This window comes from Drosophila mojavensis, unplaced genomic scaffold (assembly GCF_018153725.1).
Source record: "Drosophila mojavensis isolate 15081-1352.22 unplaced genomic scaffold, ASM1815372v1 contig_81, whole genome shotgun sequence".
Lineage (NCBI taxonomy): Eukaryota > Metazoa > Arthropoda > Insecta > Diptera > Drosophilidae > Drosophila > Drosophila mojavensis.
The window spans coordinates 6,877,846-6,895,571 of NW_025318907.1; the positions used below are offsets into that span (position 1 = coordinate 6,877,846).

The 17,726-nt window shown below is 41.6% G+C and overlaps 7 protein-coding genes across 7 annotated transcripts; 5 read left to right on the plus strand and 2 right to left on the minus strand.

Moving 5' to 3' along the window:
- The first annotated feature begins 596 nt into the window (after positions 1-596).
- On the plus strand, positions 597-2,255 carry LOC6580920 (sulfotransferase 1C4). The gene is made up of 5 exons (XM_002006681.4): positions 597-891; positions 953-1,187; positions 1,246-1,450; positions 1,510-1,636; positions 1,694-2,255. The coding sequence occupies exons 1-5, from the start codon at positions 807-809 to the stop codon at positions 2,089-2,091; spliced, it is 1,050 nt and encodes a 349-aa protein (XP_002006717.1). The 5' UTR covers positions 597-806; the 3' UTR covers positions 2,092-2,255.
- A 289-nt stretch (positions 2,256-2,544) lies between these two features.
- On the plus strand, positions 2,545-4,218 carry LOC6580921 (probable asparagine--tRNA ligase, mitochondrial). The gene is made up of 4 exons (XM_002006682.4): positions 2,545-2,683; positions 2,747-2,954; positions 3,023-3,249; positions 3,307-4,218. Exons 1-4 carry the CDS (start codon positions 2,594-2,596, stop codon positions 4,162-4,164), a joined length of 1,383 nt encoding a protein of 460 aa, XP_002006718.1. The 5' UTR covers positions 2,545-2,593; the 3' UTR covers positions 4,165-4,218.
- Positions 4,162-5,789, minus strand: LOC6580922 (nuclear inhibitor of protein phosphatase 1). Its single transcript, XM_002006683.4, has 4 exons — positions 5,448-5,789; positions 5,166-5,386; positions 4,495-5,104; positions 4,162-4,441 (listed from the first exon to the last, which is right to left on the minus strand). The coding sequence occupies exons 1-4, from the start codon at positions 5,689-5,691 to the stop codon at positions 4,320-4,322; spliced, it is 1,197 nt and encodes a 398-aa protein (XP_002006719.1). The 5' UTR covers positions 5,692-5,789; the 3' UTR covers positions 4,162-4,319.
- Positions 5,790-5,846: 57 nt separating this feature from the next.
- On the plus strand, positions 5,847-7,169 carry LOC26527856 (zinc finger and BTB domain-containing protein 47). The gene is made up of 2 exons (XM_015164536.3): positions 5,847-6,258; positions 6,312-7,169. The coding sequence occupies exons 1-2, from the start codon at positions 5,884-5,886 to the stop codon at positions 7,095-7,097; spliced, it is 1,161 nt and encodes a 386-aa protein (XP_015020022.1). The 5' UTR covers positions 5,847-5,883; the 3' UTR covers positions 7,098-7,169.
- Positions 7,170-7,300: 131 nt separating this feature from the next.
- On the plus strand, positions 7,301-13,622 carry LOC6580923. Its single transcript, XM_002006684.4, has 12 exons — positions 7,301-7,836; positions 7,916-8,057; positions 8,468-9,091; positions 9,157-9,276; positions 9,333-9,692; positions 9,756-10,508; positions 10,569-10,748; positions 11,032-11,127; positions 11,195-11,230; positions 11,303-11,647; positions 11,817-12,729; positions 12,806-13,622. The coding sequence occupies exons 1-12, from the start codon at positions 7,468-7,470 to the stop codon at positions 12,948-12,950; spliced, it is 4,083 nt and encodes a 1,360-aa protein (XP_002006720.2). The 5' UTR covers positions 7,301-7,467; the 3' UTR covers positions 12,951-13,622.
- Positions 13,623-13,985: 363 nt separating this feature from the next.
- LOC6580924 (zinc finger protein 2 homolog) lies at positions 13,986-16,924 on the plus strand. Its single transcript, XM_002006685.4, has 6 exons — positions 13,986-14,736; positions 14,794-15,099; positions 15,164-15,370; positions 15,427-15,528; positions 15,598-16,291; positions 16,350-16,924. Exons 1-6 carry the CDS (start codon positions 14,172-14,174, stop codon positions 16,606-16,608), a joined length of 2,133 nt encoding a protein of 710 aa, XP_002006721.1. The 5' UTR covers positions 13,986-14,171; the 3' UTR covers positions 16,609-16,924.
- On the minus strand, positions 16,857-17,621 carry LOC6580925 (NADH dehydrogenase [ubiquinone] 1 alpha subcomplex subunit 6). The gene is made up of 3 exons (XM_002006686.4): positions 17,407-17,621; positions 17,218-17,333; positions 16,857-17,153 (listed from the first exon to the last, which is right to left on the minus strand). Exons 1-3 carry the CDS (start codon positions 17,534-17,536, stop codon positions 17,025-17,027), a joined length of 375 nt encoding a protein of 124 aa, XP_002006722.1. The 5' UTR covers positions 17,537-17,621; the 3' UTR covers positions 16,857-17,024.
- Between the last annotated feature and the right edge of the window lie 105 nt (positions 17,622-17,726).

Here is a 17,726-nt window from a genome sequence, read left to right on the forward strand (position 1 = left end):
AGTTTTAGTTTTGATGTTAGTGCTATATACATATGTATTTTTAGCAAAAAAAAAATCGAATTATACAAAGTTTACTCATAAAAACCCCAGAAAAACTTGAAGTAATTATATGCAAAAATAATTAGTTGTACAATGTACTCGCTTTTGATTATTCGGAAGCAATAATGTAAACTTATGTATAAACATACACCATTTTCTTAGTTAATAATTTTCGAATGTTTCTTATCTTATATTACCATTCTTATTAATATTTCAATTTCGAGCACAAATTTTGAGACTGGAATTTATTTCTCTTTTATCGCATTTATTATTTTTTAAGACTTTTGATTGTGGCATATGCATTAGCATTAAGAAACCTTTTGAGGAACTTTAGCTACTGCAACTTATATTCAGATAGATATACATATGTATGCTATATACATATAATGTCAGATCACAGTTAGGGCTTGCAACGCTTTTTAAAAAATAGTTATTGTAGTTGCCTGAAAGGTATTTGCAGAGCCTGGCAAATTACTGTTGTTTACTTTATTCAGCATTACACTTCGCTTATCTAGGCACTTATTGAGTTCCAATTGAATACTGTGCCAAGCGGCTGTCGAATTCCGGCCGCAGAGGTCACTTTCACTGAGTAGCCGAAAGTGTTGCAACCAAATGTCTTGAGTGTGTGTGTGAGAGAGTATATTTGCGTGTGTGCCTGTGTGTGTACGTGTATTAACAAGACGCTTTCCCGGCCACAATCGCAACCAGTTGGGCGGTTGTCGCATTTAGTTAATGCTAGCTTCTTGTCGAGTGCGTCTCGTAGAGCAATGGAAAAGTGCGAAAAAATATTTCCTTATGAGATTCGCGATGTGGAAGCTTCCATCAATGCGGATCTGCTGGAGTACTTCACAGGTGGGCAGTAATTGGAAATACTAAATATACAAATTGAATTTAATCGAAATACGCTTCGCAGGTGAGCGCACGGGCTTTGTGCAAGTTGGACCCGAGGGTTATTTCTTTCCATACAAGTATAAGGCCCATGCGGCGCAATATTACAATTTCGAGGCGCGCCCCGATGATATATGGATAGCAACCGTTCCGCGATCGGGCACCACCTGGACACAAGAGCTCATCTGGTTACTAGCCAATCGTCTGGACTTTGCACAGGCACAGCAACGTCCTCTCACTGAACGTTTTCCCTTTTTGGAGTAAGTGGAGATTCGAAACTTGCAGGATTTTTTCTTTTAATTATAAACTTTTCGACAGATTTCCCTTGTTCGTGCACGATGAAGTCAAGGCAGAGCTTCAAGCTGAGAATAGTCACTCTCCAGCTGCTCTCGAGTTTATTGAACAAATTTCGCGACCGGGTTACGAGACGCTGGGCGAATTACCTCACAGTCAGCGACGATTTATTAAAACCCATTTTCCCTTTTCTCTGATACCACCAAGTGTCCTGGAGAATAAATGCAAGGTAACTGATTCTAAACTAAGTAACAATTCGGTTATATTTTCTATTTTTTTTTTTTTCAGATCATCTATGTGGCTCGCAATCCCAAGGATGTAGCTGTTTCCTATTATTATCTGAATCGTTTGTTTCGCACACAGGGCTACGTGGGAGACTTCGAACGTTATTGGCGCTATTTTCAGCAAGGATTAAGTATACATCTCCAATATTAGATTTCTTTCGAAAATTTGTACAATTAACTCATTGCAGATCCTTGGCTACCTTATTTCAGTCATATAAAAGAGGCCAAGGCTCATAGTCAACTCCCAAATGTGCTTTATCTTAACTATGAGGACATGCTCGTAGATTTACCAGGTACTATATCCAAAGTTGGCAAATTTTTAAATTATACTCCCGATACTGTGGGACTGGAAAAATTAGTTAATCACCTAAGCATTAGAAACTTTCGTGAAAATAAGTCTGTCAACATGAATGAAATGGCAGAAGTTGGAATTCTCAGGAGGGGCGAAGCCGCATTTGTGCGTAAAGGTGGCAAAGATAATGACGCCAAGCAGCAGGATCAAAAAGAATTTGTGGATAATCCAAAACTATTAAAACTAGCTAATGATTGGATCCAGCAAAATACTGACTGTTCTATATCCCGATGAAATGTAGGTGTTTCATTAAAAACAGTAAAGATTAGCAGTCTATAATGGCACTGGAAATCTGGCTTTCAAAGCAATTTATGTGCTATTTTATAAGTTAATTTTTGCTAAGTATTAAATAAAAAATAAATATTGTACGTTTTTATCGTACGTAATAAACGGAATTAAATTTTACCAATGGTTCAAAGAAGAAATTTATTAATTGAACTTCATCACGATACAAACTTAACTGCCAAACTTTGAATAGTTTAGTGCTATCGATCGTAATCGATTGTAATGCATCGCGCTGCAGTTTAAAGCTAGTATGTCGTACATATATATAGTTTTGCAATATATATGGGTATTCCGTAGAGTGGAGTTTTAAATGTGTAAATGCGACTTAAAACTTGAATACTTACAATTAGCGGAGCTTGTCCGGCCATACTCACTTGGCAACCGGCATTTGGAGCAGCGTACTTGCCTTTGCTAGAAACAGCTGATTGGCGGACAAAGAAATGTGAGTGCAATGTTTTTGATTAGAAGATATTATAGCAGCGTTAAACGCATTGCCCAAATAGCTGGCGCAAACAAAGCAGGTGACACGCTACAAGTACAGGTAAAGAGAAAAGGCTTGGCTAACTATTATGTGATTTATGATTTTTTTTTTTTTTTATTATAGGGCTGGATAAAGAATGTGCGACGTTTGAAAAACAATATATTTTTGGACATCAACGATGGTTCCACTAGCGACAAGTTTCAGTTGGTTGTGCCACGAACTCTGGAGACGCAGAAGCTGACAGCGGGCAGCGTAGTCAGCGCCGTAGGTCGTGTACAAGTGGCGCCAAATGGGCATTACGAATTGCACGCAGAGAATGTTCAATCAATAGGTAAATACATACATACATGTGTAGCTTATATAATAAATTCACACGACTCATATTTTATTTGTGTGCAGCGGAGGGTCATCTGCAGGACGGGTATCCGTTCTCACCCAAACAGCAGCATGCGCCGGAATATGTGCGAGAGCACCTGCATTTGCGTTCACGCATCGACTACATTGCAGCCCAAATGAGAGTCAGACACAAAGCACAGAAGGCTATACACGATTACATGGACGAGCTGAATTTTGTGCAGATAAACACGCCCATACTTACTACCAACGATTGCGAAGGAGCTGGCGAGGTAAGAGAACAGAAAAATTGCTTCGCTTAAAATAACCTTCCATACTCTTAAATGTAGGTCTTTCGCGTTCAACCCGAATCAGCGCAGTTGCTCAAGCAGATGTCGCGGCCTAATGTGCCCGTGGAGGAGAGTTATTTCGATCAGAAGGCCTTTCTGAGCGTCTCTGGTCAACTGCATCTAGAAGCAATGTCCTATGGCTTGGGCAACACGTACACGTTTGCGCCCGCCTTTCGTGCGGAAAATTCCAAATCGCCACTGCATTTAGCCGAGTTCTACATGTTTGAGGCGGAGCTTGTATATATGGAACAGCTGGATGAACTGGCGGCATTTATAGAGTGTACGCTAAAGGAAATTACTAAGCGCCTTCTCAACAGCAGTGCGTCCGATTTGCATTTTTGTCAGAGTAGGGCTAATGCCAGCTCAGACTTGGATTGGATGCAGGTGCCTTGGAAAGTTATGAGCTATGATGAGGCCTTGGCAGTGGTTGTGGCTAATAGAGATAAGTTTAAGACTCTTGTGAGTGCGGATGATGGGTTTAGCAAGGAGCAAGAGTTATTTTTGGTCGCACACTGCGGAGCACCCGTCTTTGTGCTCAACTGGCCTACACAACAGAAACCCTTCTATATGAAGGTTTCACGCAGCGATCCACAACGAGTTCATGCGCTGGATTTGCTGATGCCTTCTGTAGGCGAGCTGTGCGGCGGCAGCCTACGCGAATCTGATGCTGAGCTACTAAGTAAACATCCAAAATTTCCTAAGGACCTCTCTTGGTATGTGGAATTGCGCAAATATGGTGGCTTGCCCACTGGAGGCTTTGGCATGGGTTTTGAGCGTTATCTTCAGCTGTTGACGGGAGTTAAGAACATTAGGGACGTCATACCCTATCCACGGTATCCACACAGCTGCAAAATGTAATCAAGAAATATAGTTTCTTTCTATTTTTCATAAAAATGGTTATGGAACTACAAATGGGTTAAAGATAGTTCGCATTCAGGGCGCCAGGGAAATTCCAATTTGGAATAGCTGTGTACCCTATTTCCATGTGTTTATCCAAGATTATGGGACAGGGTTTACAATTGCCCCAACATTGGCTTACGTCCGGGCCACGCCTCTTTAGCATATTTCTTCTTCTGCGGACACATCGAGTCGCCCTCTCCACTTGTTTCATGCGCATCATCCACAAAGCGACGCACTGAAAATTACAAATTATAATTTAGGCTAAAAATCATATTCAACACTACATACCGTTAGCATTGGCCACAGCCAACTTTTGGGCTATTGACGAGCTGGGAATCAGCGGCTCCTCGAATGTGGGCGTTACATCTGGTGCCGGATTCGGTAACATGAGACCTAGTTTTGAGCCAATGCCCAGCGGGGAAATCGGTTCAAATTCGCTGTTGGCTTTGTGCTCATAGCTGCTGGCTGGCAATCCCTGATATAATGAATTGATTGGCGAGTGGCTAGCGGCTTGGGGTGTTGTTGGCAACTGTTGCTGCTGTTGTTGCTGATTTTGCTGTTGTAGCTGCTGCTGCTTCATCTCGACTAGGCTCTGCTGGAACATCTGATGAGTAGCATGAGCACTGGCAGCACTACTAGTACCTGTGTGCAGACCCATGTGATTTGGTTCATAGCGTGAACGTTTCGCTGGCACCACAGTTGTTTGGACCAGATTGCGAAACCGTCCAACATTTGGATCCACATCTTCGGGATTTATGATGATCTCCTCATCGTTAAAGGTGACATTGCGTCTCTTGCGTCCCTGCTTTAAAGCATTCTGTTTGCGTAAATTGTTGTCATCGGCAATGCCCAACATTGAGATACGGCGGTTGTGGGCCGTATTATATTCGGTCAGGTTCTGTGAGAAAGAATTTTTCAGCATTACTAGATAAGTATTAGATTATCTGGCCTTGACGTACATCCAGCTCAGTTTGGCTCTCGGGGAGACCAAGCAAAGTTCCGTCGCTCGTCTCGCTCATTGGCAGATCCTCCATAATATTACTATGCTGACCACCCGCTGAGGGCCGTTCCCGCAATATGTAGTTCCGTGTAGAGGCCCCAAAATGAAAGGTACTGTTGATCTGTAGCTGTGTGGGCTTATGCGCCTCCAGGCGTAGGTTGCCAATAAATGTTCCGTGGGCTGTAATGTCAAAAATTTACAATGAGTAAAGATGAAGTTTCATTATATTTGATTAGCCTACTGGAGCCGAGATCAACGAGGAAGGCAATGTTCAGGTGCTTGTGGTAGACAAAGGCTGCATGCACACGCGAACAGGATGCATGATCTATGCAGAAATCGTTCATTTGGCTATTCCGGCCAAATAAATAGCAACGTTTCTCGTCAACCATTAGCTTTTGAACCAGCTTGTCATCCTTGAGCACATCCAAATGCAGCCCAGTGGGCGGTTTGCCAGCCCAACTGGGTATATCATAACTGTTTGCCATTTAAAGTGCTTTACAAATTCAAAACGGTGCAACTTTTCGTTAATAATTTTAATTAAATGGGAGGTGTACACAATTTGTGTACCGGCAATAACTTATAATAATATACTATTAAATACCAAATGGAAAACGAAATCGGGTGAATGGCAAATTAATTTTATATAAGAACAAGTTGGCATGTCTAACAAGTAAACAATGAGCAGGGACTATATAACCAATAATTATATAGAAAGTGCAAGAGTTTATTTAAAATTAGGTGGACCTGCTGAAATTTTTATTAAATGTTGTCTTTGCGAAATAGATGGGTTTGCAGACTGGGTGCTGTTTCTCAGGCATTTGAGAACAAGCCATGCCGCGGACCAATGGGAGGGACAACACGCACCGAACTTGAATTTGGAAATCCAGGCCGAAGTTGAACTGGAGCTGCAAAATCTAAAAAAAATAAACAGCGAATATGAGGGTTCAGATGTGGAGGCAGAAACTGATAACTTTAATTTGGATGAAGTAGACTTGAATATGCAGCTAGGAGCGGAAGTTGAGGACGTGCTGACTTTCAAGGAACCGGCTCAGGTAAGTGGAATTTTATTAATGAATTCTATTATTATTAATTAGTTTCCACCCAGAACAACAACCGGCCATTCTATAGCATGCAGCATACTCGCCCAGAGCTTCTGCTTGACTTTATTGATCAAATGCATCAACATGAATATCTATGGCGAAAGGACCACAGAAACGAAGACTTCAAGGAAGAGCGCATGAAAAGTGCCCAGGAAATAGGTCAAAGGCTGGCAGAACGTTTCAATGTGGCACTCAGTCCACAAGTGGTCTGTCGCAGTGTCTGTGAGCTTATTAAATGGTTCCAGAAGCAGCATGCAATGTGTAAAGCAAATTCCAGATTTCGCTGCCGCTATCAATCGTACTACGAGAAATTGTTGGAGTTCCTTCCCACTCAGGATATTCAAATGTTAAACTGCGATGAGTGCGAGCGATGTTTTTACAATGAAGAACACCTGCGAAGGCACAAATATCGTGCACACAGCGGCAGCTATCCGTATGTCTGTGATGTGTGTCATATGGGCTTCTCCCATGCCAGCAAATTCCGCTTACACAGGATTCGTTACCATGAAGATAAGTCGAACCGTTGGCAGTGTACTTTTTGCAGCTATTGCGCCCCAAACAAGTGGGATTTGCGCGCACACTTGCCTACGCACAGTGGAGAGCGTAAATATACATGTGAATTATGTGGGGTTTCAACCAAGTCCAGCTCTTCTTTGGCTGTGCATCGACGCACACATTTGGCGCCCGCGGTGAATTGTCCGTATTGTCCAAAGAAATATCGTGAAAACCATTTGCTTAAGTGTCATATTAAAAAAATGCATGCCGTGCAGCTTGAACACGAGCTGGATTAACACTCATTGCTGCAGAATTAGCATTTAAAATAAGCTAAAATATTTATTAAAAAAATAAAAAAATAAATAGGAGTTTCCAATTGTTTTGTTTTGTATTTCCTTATCAAAGTAAGATTTCAGGCTTCGATAACATTTAATCACTGTTTGTCATTCACACAAAATGATAATAGAGTTGCAACCCTGAACTAACGCGACGGCGTCACATTGTTAATGCTTTTTTAATGTCTGCGCTTCTAGAACGGCTAGATGAACAATATTTTTGCGTTAGTGCGCGACACAACAAAATAATTTCAATTTCTGTTTATATGCTGTCAATAAAAGCAATAGCCATCGTCGCCGCATAACTCTAACCCGTTTTAGATGTGCCAACATGGCGCACAAGCGATTAAAAACAGAGGGCATGGAAACGAATTACAAATTTTCGTGTCGCTGTTGCCTCAAATCCGAAGCGGAATTCTACAAACTAGACTCGCTAATCGAGTGCGGCAGTGGCGAAAATGACGCGTCCTCTACAAAAATACCCCTACTGCGTTTACTATTATTCTGCATGCGCATCGAAAATCAGCCCGAGCTGCCGCAATACATATGCGTGGAGTGTAGTAAGAGTTTGCAAATCTCCTACTATTTCATACAGAACGGACTGAGAGCACATGAAATACTCTGTCGGAAACTGTGCCCCGGCAAGCTAAAGCTAAACTCGACGCGTTCCAATGGTCAACAGCCAACACAAAGGCTCGAGGTGGGTGTGAGAGGCAATTGCCCTGTGATTGTGTGTGTCTGGGTGTGTGTTTCAAGCATTTGTTTTGATTTTATTGCAGTCCAACGAGAGCGAGGATGCGTCGCTGTCCAGACTCTGGGATCAAAAGCCACAAAAGTCTATGACGCGGCACGAATGTAAAGTATGCGGTACCATGGTATACAATCGCATGGAGCTCAAGCAGCACATACGCATGCACGCAGGTAAGAAAGGGATGACTCAGGTGTATTTTGACAGTTTGTTATTATGTGAACGTTGAATACTCTTTTATCATGAAACGTGTATCGTTAAATTGCACGCCTATGTCAACGTTTGGTAAACACCCTAGCCAATTATGATGCGACTCTGTTATTGTCCAATTGTAAAATAGCTGACGACATTGTGTCGGGAATCGAGTAATCGCCTCAGTCGAGGATAGACTGAAAATATTCGATCTATTTCAGTTAATTTATATATATATATATGTATGCTATTTATTTAATTGTACTTATAACCTATGTGGTGCTAATTCGTAATTGGCATTGAATATCGCTAAGTTGAAAGTGACTTAAAACTAATTTGCAACATTTTGTACTTTCTACGCACGCACACTCAAATCCGGACGCTCATACAGATGCATCGAGTCATCAGTGCAAATTGTGCAGCTTTGTCACGTACAAGCACCGCCAGCTGCCGGAACATTATCGCAAAGTACATGGCCTGACGGCTGCCCAAATTGAGCATCAGCTCAAGATCCGCAGATCCATGCAGGCAGCTGCAAACGCAATAAAATCACCGCCAAAACTACCAATAGAACCAGGAGATGGCGAGGAGCAAGTGAAGGTCTGCACTCTGGAGGATATGGAACTGTTGATTCCCACTGTGCTGACGCCAGAAGATTTTTCGCATCCTCAACTTGATGCGGATCAGCTGCGTGATATAGAGCAACAATTGGCGAACTCGTTGCCCGTCGTACAGTCCACCACCCAGGCGGCTGAGCCAACAATAGGGTGTGGCAATAGCGGCAATGTAAGCATAGGTGCCGAGTTTCTGGTCATGCCCGATGGCTCCTTGCAGCAAGTGAATGATGGCGGTGTGGTATTCGAGTACATTGACGACAGCAAAAACGGCAATGGGGCGGCACCTAACATGACATTACAGAGCCTACTGGATGATTCCAAGCCTGACTTGACATATAGTGCAATGGACATCGACTTAAGTCATATGTCTGTGGGCAATGTATTGCCACAGATAAAAGGTGTGTCCTTCAACTCATTTACTCATTTTGGTAATTGCTAACTAAGATTTGCTCTCTATTTGTAGTCAAGCCGAAGGCACGACCAGCTCCCGCGTCTACTGGCGCACTGAAACATAAATGCAAGCTGTGTCCAAAAGCATTTCCCACGATGGCACGTCTGAAATCTCATCAATTAACGCATAGTCGTGAGTCAATGTAAATTAAGAAAGCGCACTTTATCTTAACAATGGTTCCTTTATAGATTTGCCAAAATTCTATTGCGATCAGTGCTCCTATTATTCGCTACGCAGCGCCGATCTCATCCAGCATTATACGACGGAACACAAGTCCAGCGTTGGCGATAATCGTTCGAATAATTTGGATAGATCCCAATTACTTTTGCCGGCAGATAAAAGTCGCATTTATTCCTGCGATATGTGTCTGTTCGAGGCGCCAACCAGTGGGCAACTGCGTGTGCACTACAGCGATAAGCATCTGATAGTGCCCAGTGAGGTGCAACTGCGTCCCAGTTGGACGCATGAGCCGAAGCAGGGGGGCGCTAATACAATGGTAAACAGTGGTAATGCTTCCAGCCAGCCTGATATTCCAGTTGCCATAAAATGTAAGACTAATAATTTCAATTACCAATTCAGTGCGATTTAAACAAACAATTTTGTATTTTAAGATCCTTCCATGACGTCAGCGGCATCCACTGCATCAACTACATTAACAACTCCGTGTGCGCCACAAATTATGGAATCAACAACGACAACAACAACTGTGGGAACAACTATGAATGAGCTAAATGTTGTGGTGGATACCACACCATTGTTCTATGCAGCAACTGCAGAGCAGTTACCGAATACTGATGCGACAACATCAGTAACAACGGCAGCTACAGAGTCAAATACATTTTCAATGTTCCCAGAGCAATCGTTTGCTAACAGCCTGACAACACCAACAAAAACACCGCCAACAATTGCAGCAGATGCAAACGGTGTGGGAATCGCCACATCGGCCACAACAAATCCAAACACAAGTATATTTGGTGATATGCAAGATTTTATAGATAATACCGATGTGGCTGCCATTTGTACCATACCCGCCGATGATATGCCTGTCGTTGATGGAGATGATATTGTTATTGATAACAATAATATCAGTTTGGACTTTGATGCGGAAAATCTATTCGAGGATTTTGAAGATGTCGAGGTTGGCGAAGAGGATGAAGAAGACGAGGAGGATGCTGAAAATGAGGATGAAAATGACAACAACGATGCGGCTGCTGATCAGAATCTGTTGCTTACCAGTGACGATGACGATGTTGACGACTTCGATGATGAACAATCGAAGCATCTGCAGAAACCGTATTGCATCCATTGTAATAAGAAGTTCACCAGCCAATATAAGTTCGAGAATCACATGTTCGTGCACCGCGGTGAGTGAATCTACTAAATGTTTGTTCTTTGTTTAACTTCATTGAGTTGTTGCTCTGTAGGTTTGGCGCCGTATCGCTGTGAGCTGTGCACCAATTTGTATAATATGAAACGACTGCTCATTCGACATTATAAGACGGTGCATAAGCGCATGCCCACACGGGACATGGTGCAGGCCAAGGGCGACAAGGTTTCTGTGGCTCGTACAGCCATTGAGAAGATAAATGTTCACGTTGACAAAAGTAAGTACTTGGAGTATCTGAATAGAGTGTTATCATATCATGAATATATATAAAGTTAGATAGATAAAAGAAAAATCAAGAATTGAAACTGATAGTCTTAGGGATCCGCTAGGAATAGCCGATAATAAAAAAGGATGCGAGTTCATCTAACTCCTAAGAATTTATTTATATGTCTAGAAGCTATTTTTGTAGTGCGTGAACCAAGATCAGAAAATTAGTTCCATATTTTATAAATTCGTCTATTTTCATTTTCAGTACTAACGTTATTCCTTTGTCTTTTCAGATCCTATGGTAATGTGTGCTAAATGTCCATTTGAATGCGAACAGGAGGGTGAAATGCGCAAACATTTAAGTGCGCATCATGGCATTAATGATGGTGGTAAATATATTTATATTAAAATTAAAACTACATTTAAACAAACAATTTTCCACGAAAATATGTACAGGGTCTACGCATGCCAATGAGGTGTTTATCATACGCAGTAAGTAACAATATTGTAATAACAATATTTATAAAACATGAATTATTGAAGCAATTTCTTTCATCTGAGTAGAATTGCCTTATGACTGTCCACGCTGTATTCGGTCCTTTGCGGCTAAGCGCACGCTTATAAGACATCTGCAGCGTAGCCATTTAGTGGACACAATTATTGAGATGCAGGCGCCTCAATTGACAACTAGTTCAGCGGCAACCACGACCACATCGACGGCAACAACTACATTGCCGCTCAACGCCAGTGATGGCAATATATCAACAACAGCAACAACAACATTGGGGACAACAACTCCACTAGATTCGAACATATTGGGGCAGCATTTCTCGGACTCTGTGGATGGTGATGGCAATGGCAGCGGTGGAGGCGATGGCAACGGCGATGGCGATGGCAATGGAAAATGCGGTAAGAGGGTCAATAGCGTAGCAACAATGAATTCAAACTCAAATTCCAAATATGCCCAACACATGCCGGAACAACAACAACAACTGCAACAACTTAACGTTTCAAATGCCAATTTAAAAATGTTTTTTAACTACGCTGATGCTCAATGATCCTTGTTCATCGTCGCTAGACAGGGACACAGGATTCACAACGGAAAATGTAACCACAAATACACAAACCGAAGCACCAAAAGACACAATCGATGCAACCACAACTGAACCTACTGAACCTACTGGATCAACAGAACCAGCAAACACTAACACCACAGAAGCAGAAACACCATCAATAACAACAACAAGTGAAGAAGGACCAGCAACAACAGCAACTGCTGGCTCAGCACTCTTTCCAACGCCCACTCCATTTGACTTCGATCTTGATTTTATAGGCGATGGAGAGCATGCCACGACCATTAAGAACAGCGACAGCTTCAGCATTGAACCCAATCACAGTCACCTATTGAATGGAACCGATAAGCTACTGACTGCTGCGTTAGAGCCATCGCCAGTTAAAGACCTGCGCTCGCGCCTACCCCGTACCCCCATCTTTGTGTGCAAGCAATGTAATCACACCTTCGATGAGCTTGGCAAGCTGTTGCAGCACGAGCTGGAGCAACATTCCAGCGGCATTATATCGCCGCGCAATAGTTACCAGCATCAGTGCAAGATCTGCAATACAACATACCGCACTGTAACGCTACTTAACTATCACATGAAACGGCATACGACAGTAAAAGTTCCATGCAAACAGTGTCCTAAAGAGTTTGCAAACACATCCGAATTGGAGTCGCATTTACTGGCGGAGCATAGCGTCGGAGCACAGACGCCTCTCAAATGCGGCATTAATGGCTGCACTAAGACATTTAACTACAAGCATCATCTGAAACGACATCAGACTGCCTCCCACACGGCCGTACAGTATATTTGCCCGGAATGCGGACGCGATATGCTTACTAGTCTGCATCTCAGGAATCATATGTCCAGCCATAAGAGCACACACTCTTACAAGTGTCCCAAATGTGTGCGCACCTATATGAGGCGCAATCCGTAAGTTTTGATTTATTCTTTATATATTCCGAAATAATTATATTTGAATACAAATTATTTTGCTTTCCTTTTTTAGTTTTCGCAGACATGCGCTACGTGAGCACAAGTGGGAGCTGACCGAGCAGGAGATTGATCAAATTTACTGTATTAATGATATACCGACTTTGGGTAAATTTCGTGAGCGTAGATCGTTGAAGGTTGAGATCGACCAGTCCGACTAGCCAGCCATCTGACGCATCAAGCTGAAAGTAAAAATGATAAGAATTGTGTAATTTAATGGCAACCTGTACAAAGATATTTGTAGTATAAGCATACAATGTAACACTCATCTAAACGCTTTAATGCATACCTTATTTTAGATTTACACTTAACATGGCAATCAAGTATGCTTATATTTTAGATATATAAGTATCCAGTTATATATCTAAGATATGCATATCGAAATAGTAAATCGAGTGTTATTTGTTCATACCTTTGTGAAAAGGTATTATTATTATGGTTACGTAGAGACATTATAAGCATTAACTCAGTTTTTATTTAGCATCTCCAAGATTTAAACATTCATGTAAAGCACATTTATAATATACCTGCATCATTACTTAAATCTATTTTGTTAACAGTAATAAAGTTTAATTGTTTAGTAATGCATCTACATCAATTTGAAGTGCTGTCTTTGCCATCAATGCGTACATTAATTAGTATCTGTATAACTTATATATATGTACATATAATTGTATAAATATAGAGTACTTAGATATTAACCTGTCCAAACCTAAGTTTTAAAGACAATTCTTTTCTAAAACAAAAGTGTATTTCTTTAACTAGCTGATTAAATTGGACTTGTGAGTCCATCATTACCTAATTAATATAAACGAAACTTTAAATGATACTTATTTATTTTGATCTAAAAATGATATTTTATTTGGTCTCAAGAAGGGCATTGTCAATAAATTTATTTAAATCATATTGATTTCTTCAATATTTTCTTATTCGATTTACGCGGGTCAGTGAGGAATTTATCTGGACATATCGTAAATGACTATCGATAAATGTTAGTGAATATCGAATAGAATTTAAACGCTTCAGGGATCCGCTTATAATTTCTTTGAAGTATAATAATAATTTTCTTGATTTTGAGTTTTCATAATAAAACTAATAAATTCCGTTTATAAGTTTTTTTTGTACCCATTTTGAAATGGTAGATATGTCAATTCAAATAAACATGGTTGCTATGCCGTGGAACTTGTTCATAAGGCATCGATTCAGTTCACACTAAACTCTCTTGTTCGAGATTCTCTAATATTTCGAGAGTGCGAAAAAACAAGTGAAAAGCCAATGCGGCATTGTCAAATTGTAATCCATACAAATAACTCATTTTAAACAAATAAATACAGTGAAAAAGACTTTACGTGCGTATATACAGACAATTGACTTGCATACGAATGGCCGCCGCAGCGGATGCTGCAAAATCCAACGCGCTGCTTGCTATGAACAAAGTGAACAACACAAAATGCCGCGCGTGCCTCTCAGTAAGTCGCCAGACCGTCAAACTGGATGCAAAAATACCGGATCTGAAAAATGCGCGCACCTATGGTCAAGGCCTACGCCAGTGTACGAATCTACCGTTAACGGCTCGCTCACCCGGCGGCTACAGGTGGCCCATGCAGATTTGCGTTCGTTGCTGCCGAGCCCTTGAGGTAACGATGCACTTCGTGGAGCTCGCCCTGGAGTCCAATCGTAAACTATTCGCCGAGTCGCAAACCCTTAAGCTGTTGCCGCCGGCACAGACGACCTCGCCGACCACGACAACAGGTGAACTGAAGCGAAAAGCTAGCAGCGAGCTGCTGCATTGGAATCAATTCAGTCAAGAGTTCCAACAGTTCGTGGAGAGTTACGATGGTGTATCCGCGCCCATAGAGGAGAACGTACTTTATATGCGCGGTGCAAAAATGCCACGTCTAGACACTGATGTTACGTTTACCAACGAGCCACCTAAGGAGGATGAAAGCAAGCATACGTAACTAATAGTTATAGAAATGTATCTTAAATTTATTTGCTTTGCAGTTATTATCTTTGATGTCAAGTATGATAGCAATGATCAGGATGAGGAGGATGAGAACGATGGGTCGGATGCGAAGAACAGTGAAACCTTCTATGACAATAGTATTAATATCAATGAAAGCAAAAGCAGCGAAAACAACAATAATTATAATTTTAATAACAAAAATGGTGATTTATCCGGTCTGCCGGATGCTGAGTGCGATCTCATACAGCGCGCTCTCTATATGACTCTGAACGATGATAATAACAGCGGCCAAAGCAAGCAGGAACTGCAATCCATTGAATCCATTAAAGCGACGTTATTAAAATGTAAGCACTAAGCTCAAAACTCTCTGATGTGTAATTGATTTAAATCTACATTGTTAATTTGAAGCTACGGAGGAACTGAGTGGTTCAAGTACCAGCTCCACGGCCACCACCTCAAAGGTAAAGACCAGTAAAGAAGTGAATGTGAACATACCGTTGCTCAGTTGCACTATCTGCAAGCATACGCACACGGATGCCAAACAGATGCGCACCCATTATATGAGAATTCACAATTGTGATGTGCCCGAGGATGATATCATTGGACTGACGAAAAGTAAGGCTTGGCTAACCTACAAGTGTTATAACTATATAATAATGCAATATTCATAGATCAAAGCTTTAAATGTCGACCTTGTAATAGCTATGTGACCAATAGTCGCACGGACATGCAGCAGCATCTAATAGAGCATCACAAAATTGATGGCGATTTTGGTGCGTATTTGATTATAAGACAAAAAAAAAAAAATTCAATTCCTAAGGGTTGATCTTAATCCTTTGCAGAAATGTATTGCTACGTGCAACAGAATTGTCCCGCCTGTGGACGCATTTTCAAGGATCAGCGATCGGCTCGCACTCACTATACAAGAATGCATACGCTTCAACAGCAGCAGCCATTGGGTGCAGATATTGCAGAGCAGCAATTTATATGCACCGACTGCGACAAGGTGTTCAACTTGAAGAGCAGTCTGCAGGCGCATCAGCGCTTCTGCCAGGTGAAGCAGCCTGTGCACTGCAATTTTTGTGAGCAACAATTTAGCAGCATGCGCAAATACGAGTTGCATTTGCAGCAACAGCATGCAGTGGATACCTTGCACGAATGTGAAATATGCTTAAAGAGCTTTAAGAACAGCGAATCGCTGTCGGTGCATCGCAAGCGGCATTCAGAGCGGCACTATCAGTGTGCGAAGTGTTCGCTTAACTACATCAATGCGGCCGAGCTGCGTGTGCATTATGAACGTGCCCACGTGCAGGAGGAAGAGGTGGTCAGCTGTCGCATTTGTGACAGTAAATTTCAAAATTTTGCCTTACTGCGTGAACATGAGCAGCGTAATCACCAGAAGTCAAAGATTTGGCGCTGCGACAATTGCAACTTCGAGACCAATTCACGGGCGCGTCTGCGACAACATCAATACGAGCATACAGACTATCCATACAAGTGCCAGCACTGCCCCGAAGAGTTTGCTGATCGCGGCAAGTAAGTGTGCTGATTTTACATGAAAATATAAGAAATATTTAAAAGTTTTGTATTTAAGGATACGTCAACATTCCAAGAAGATGCATGCGGTGGAGCTAACGGATGAGCAGCTGGCCGAAATGTTTAGAGAACGCATTGGCTATACCAATCGACATGATGCATTCAGCAAGAGTAACAACTCATTGGAAATACCAGGCTTCAGTGATGAATGCTTTGCAGAGCTTAAAAGCATGGGCTTGGACTACGATGATATTACAACCGATCTCTTTTCGAATTCCATTAACGCGCTGGACAATCTGCTTGAATTGGTGCCATGAAGCATGAAGAGCAACGGATACATTTACCTGTATAGAATTTTAAGGATCAACGATGAATAGCTAACGAGAACTGGAAGACTGTTTGCACCTATCAATCAATCAAACCATTCATCATGCAGTAATAATCAAAAGCCGTTATCACAAAGCATACCTTGCACAACCTAGCTCCGATTTTAAATTGTATTTCGTTTACCCAAAACCAATTCACCAATTCCACATACCCTTGAAAGTAGGGTATACACACACAATAGTTTGTTCATATATATTTTGAAGTAAATAAACAAAAAATCAAGTGCTTCGAAAGCGCGCCCGAAAATCCGGATTAATTAGATATTCTTTTCGTGCGAAACATTTTAATCTTCGTATTTAAACTATTTCAATTTTTGTAAGCATTTGCACAGTGCTCGATTTATTTACTAATTAACGCCCTGAATAAACTTTGAGAGAAAATCTGTTGGTTTGGGATCCTGCGATTCCTTCCAATAGCGCATTATGTGCCCCTTTTGCTTCCAGATCTCCACAGTCTCCTTTAGCTCCATTTGGCCCTGTATTTGATTAGGCAAATAATCATAAATTAAGGACAGCGATCATCATCTGAAGAAGACTCACCTTGATGACCAGCATGTCAATCACACGAATGTCAGTCACTTGACGATGCTTGACGAACTCCTCGCGCAATTTGGATCGGCACTGCTCGATGCTCATAGGAATATCGTAATCCATAACTGTTCGCAAAAAGAATATTGTTTATTTGTGGTAGGCGCCGGGACAGTTTGATGACATAACGAACGGACTTACCAATATAAGGAATCTGACGGTACCAGGCCTTGTACAGATTAAGAGCACGTTTGCGTGCTTCTTCTCTGTCCACGGACAATATGGGACGCACCTGTTGCACGGCACGTTTGACGGCTTCACGTCCAGCCATGTTCTTGTCTCTTAATGATTTTGTTAGCAAAAAATTTCGTTGCAAAAGGTTTGTGCTGCTTCTTCCAAACAGCTGAGCCAAGTGCCAGTTTCGATTAAACTCGATTGTTGCTTAGGTACACTAAAAAAAAGTGCTGCAAAACCCTTGGAGCGGATATCGATAATTTGTATAGCCGCTGCGCGCTTCAATT

Bases quoted from the DNA above. Each gene is read 5' to 3' on its own strand.
- LOC6580920 (XM_002006681.4), top strand. From the start codon at position 807: ATGGAAAAGTGCGAAAAAATATTTCCTTATGAGATTCGCGATGTGGAA. The intron at 892-952 runs GTGGGCAGTAAT...TACGCTTCGCAG, and splicing joins TCTGCTGGAGTACTTCACAG to GTGAGCGCACGGGCTTTGTG. The intron at 1,637-1,693 runs GTATACATCTCC...AACTCATTGCAG, and splicing joins CTATTTTCAGCAAGGATTAA to ATCCTTGGCTACCTTATTTC.
- LOC6580925 (XM_002006686.4), bottom strand. From the start codon at position 17,536: ATGGCTGGACGTGAAGCCGTCAAACGTGCCGTGCAACAGGTGCGTCCC. The intron at 17,334-17,406 runs GTAAGTCCGTTC...TTTTGCGAACAG, and splicing joins CCGTCAGATTCCTTATATTG to TTATGGATTACGATATTCCT. The intron at 17,154-17,217 runs GTGAGTCTTCTT...AATCAAATACAG, and splicing joins TTGACATGCTGGTCATCAAG to GGCCAAATGGAGCTAAAGGA.
- LOC6580924 (XM_002006685.4), top strand. From the start codon at position 14,172: ATGGCCGCCGCAGCGGATGCTGCAAAATCCAACGCGCTGCTTGCTATG. The intron at 15,100-15,163 runs GTAAGCACTAAG...GTTAATTTGAAG, and splicing joins TAAAGCGACGTTATTAAAAT to CTACGGAGGAACTGAGTGGT. The intron at 16,292-16,349 runs GTAAGTGTGCTG...TTTGTATTTAAG, and splicing joins GAGTTTGCTGATCGCGGCAA to GATACGTCAACATTCCAAGA.
- LOC6580922 (XM_002006683.4), bottom strand. From the start codon at position 5,691: ATGGCAAACAGTTATGATATACCCAGTTGGGCTGGCAAACCGCCCACT. The intron at 5,387-5,447 runs GTAGGCTAATCA...TTGACATTACAG, and splicing joins CCTCGTTGATCTCGGCTCCA to CCCACGGAACATTTATTGGC. The intron at 4,442-4,494 runs GTATGTAGTGTT...TGTAATTTTCAG, and splicing joins GGCTGTGGCCAATGCTAACG to TGCGTCGCTTTGTGGATGAT.
- LOC6580923 (XM_002006684.4), top strand. From the start codon at position 7,468: ATGGCGCACAAGCGATTAAAAACAGAGGGCATGGAAACGAATTACAAA. The intron at 9,277-9,332 runs GTGAGTCAATGT...GTTCCTTTATAG, and splicing joins TCATCAATTAACGCATAGTC to ATTTGCCAAAATTCTATTGC. The intron at 12,730-12,805 runs GTAAGTTTTGAT...TTCCTTTTTTAG, and splicing joins ACCTATATGAGGCGCAATCC to TTTTCGCAGACATGCGCTAC.
- LOC26527856 (XM_015164536.3), top strand. From the start codon at position 5,884: ATGAGCAGGGACTATATAACCAATAATTATATAGAAAGTGCAAGAGTT. The intron at 6,259-6,311 runs GTAAGTGGAATT...GTTTCCACCCAG, and splicing joins CTTTCAAGGAACCGGCTCAG to AACAACAACCGGCCATTCTA.
- LOC6580921 (XM_002006682.4), top strand. From the start codon at position 2,594: ATGTTTTTGATTAGAAGATATTATAGCAGCGTTAAACGCATTGCCCAA. The intron at 2,684-2,746 runs GTAAAGAGAAAA...TTTTTATTATAG, and splicing joins GTGACACGCTACAAGTACAG to GGCTGGATAAAGAATGTGCG. The intron at 3,250-3,306 runs GTAAGAGAACAG...TCTTAAATGTAG, and splicing joins ATTGCGAAGGAGCTGGCGAG to GTCTTTCGCGTTCAACCCGA.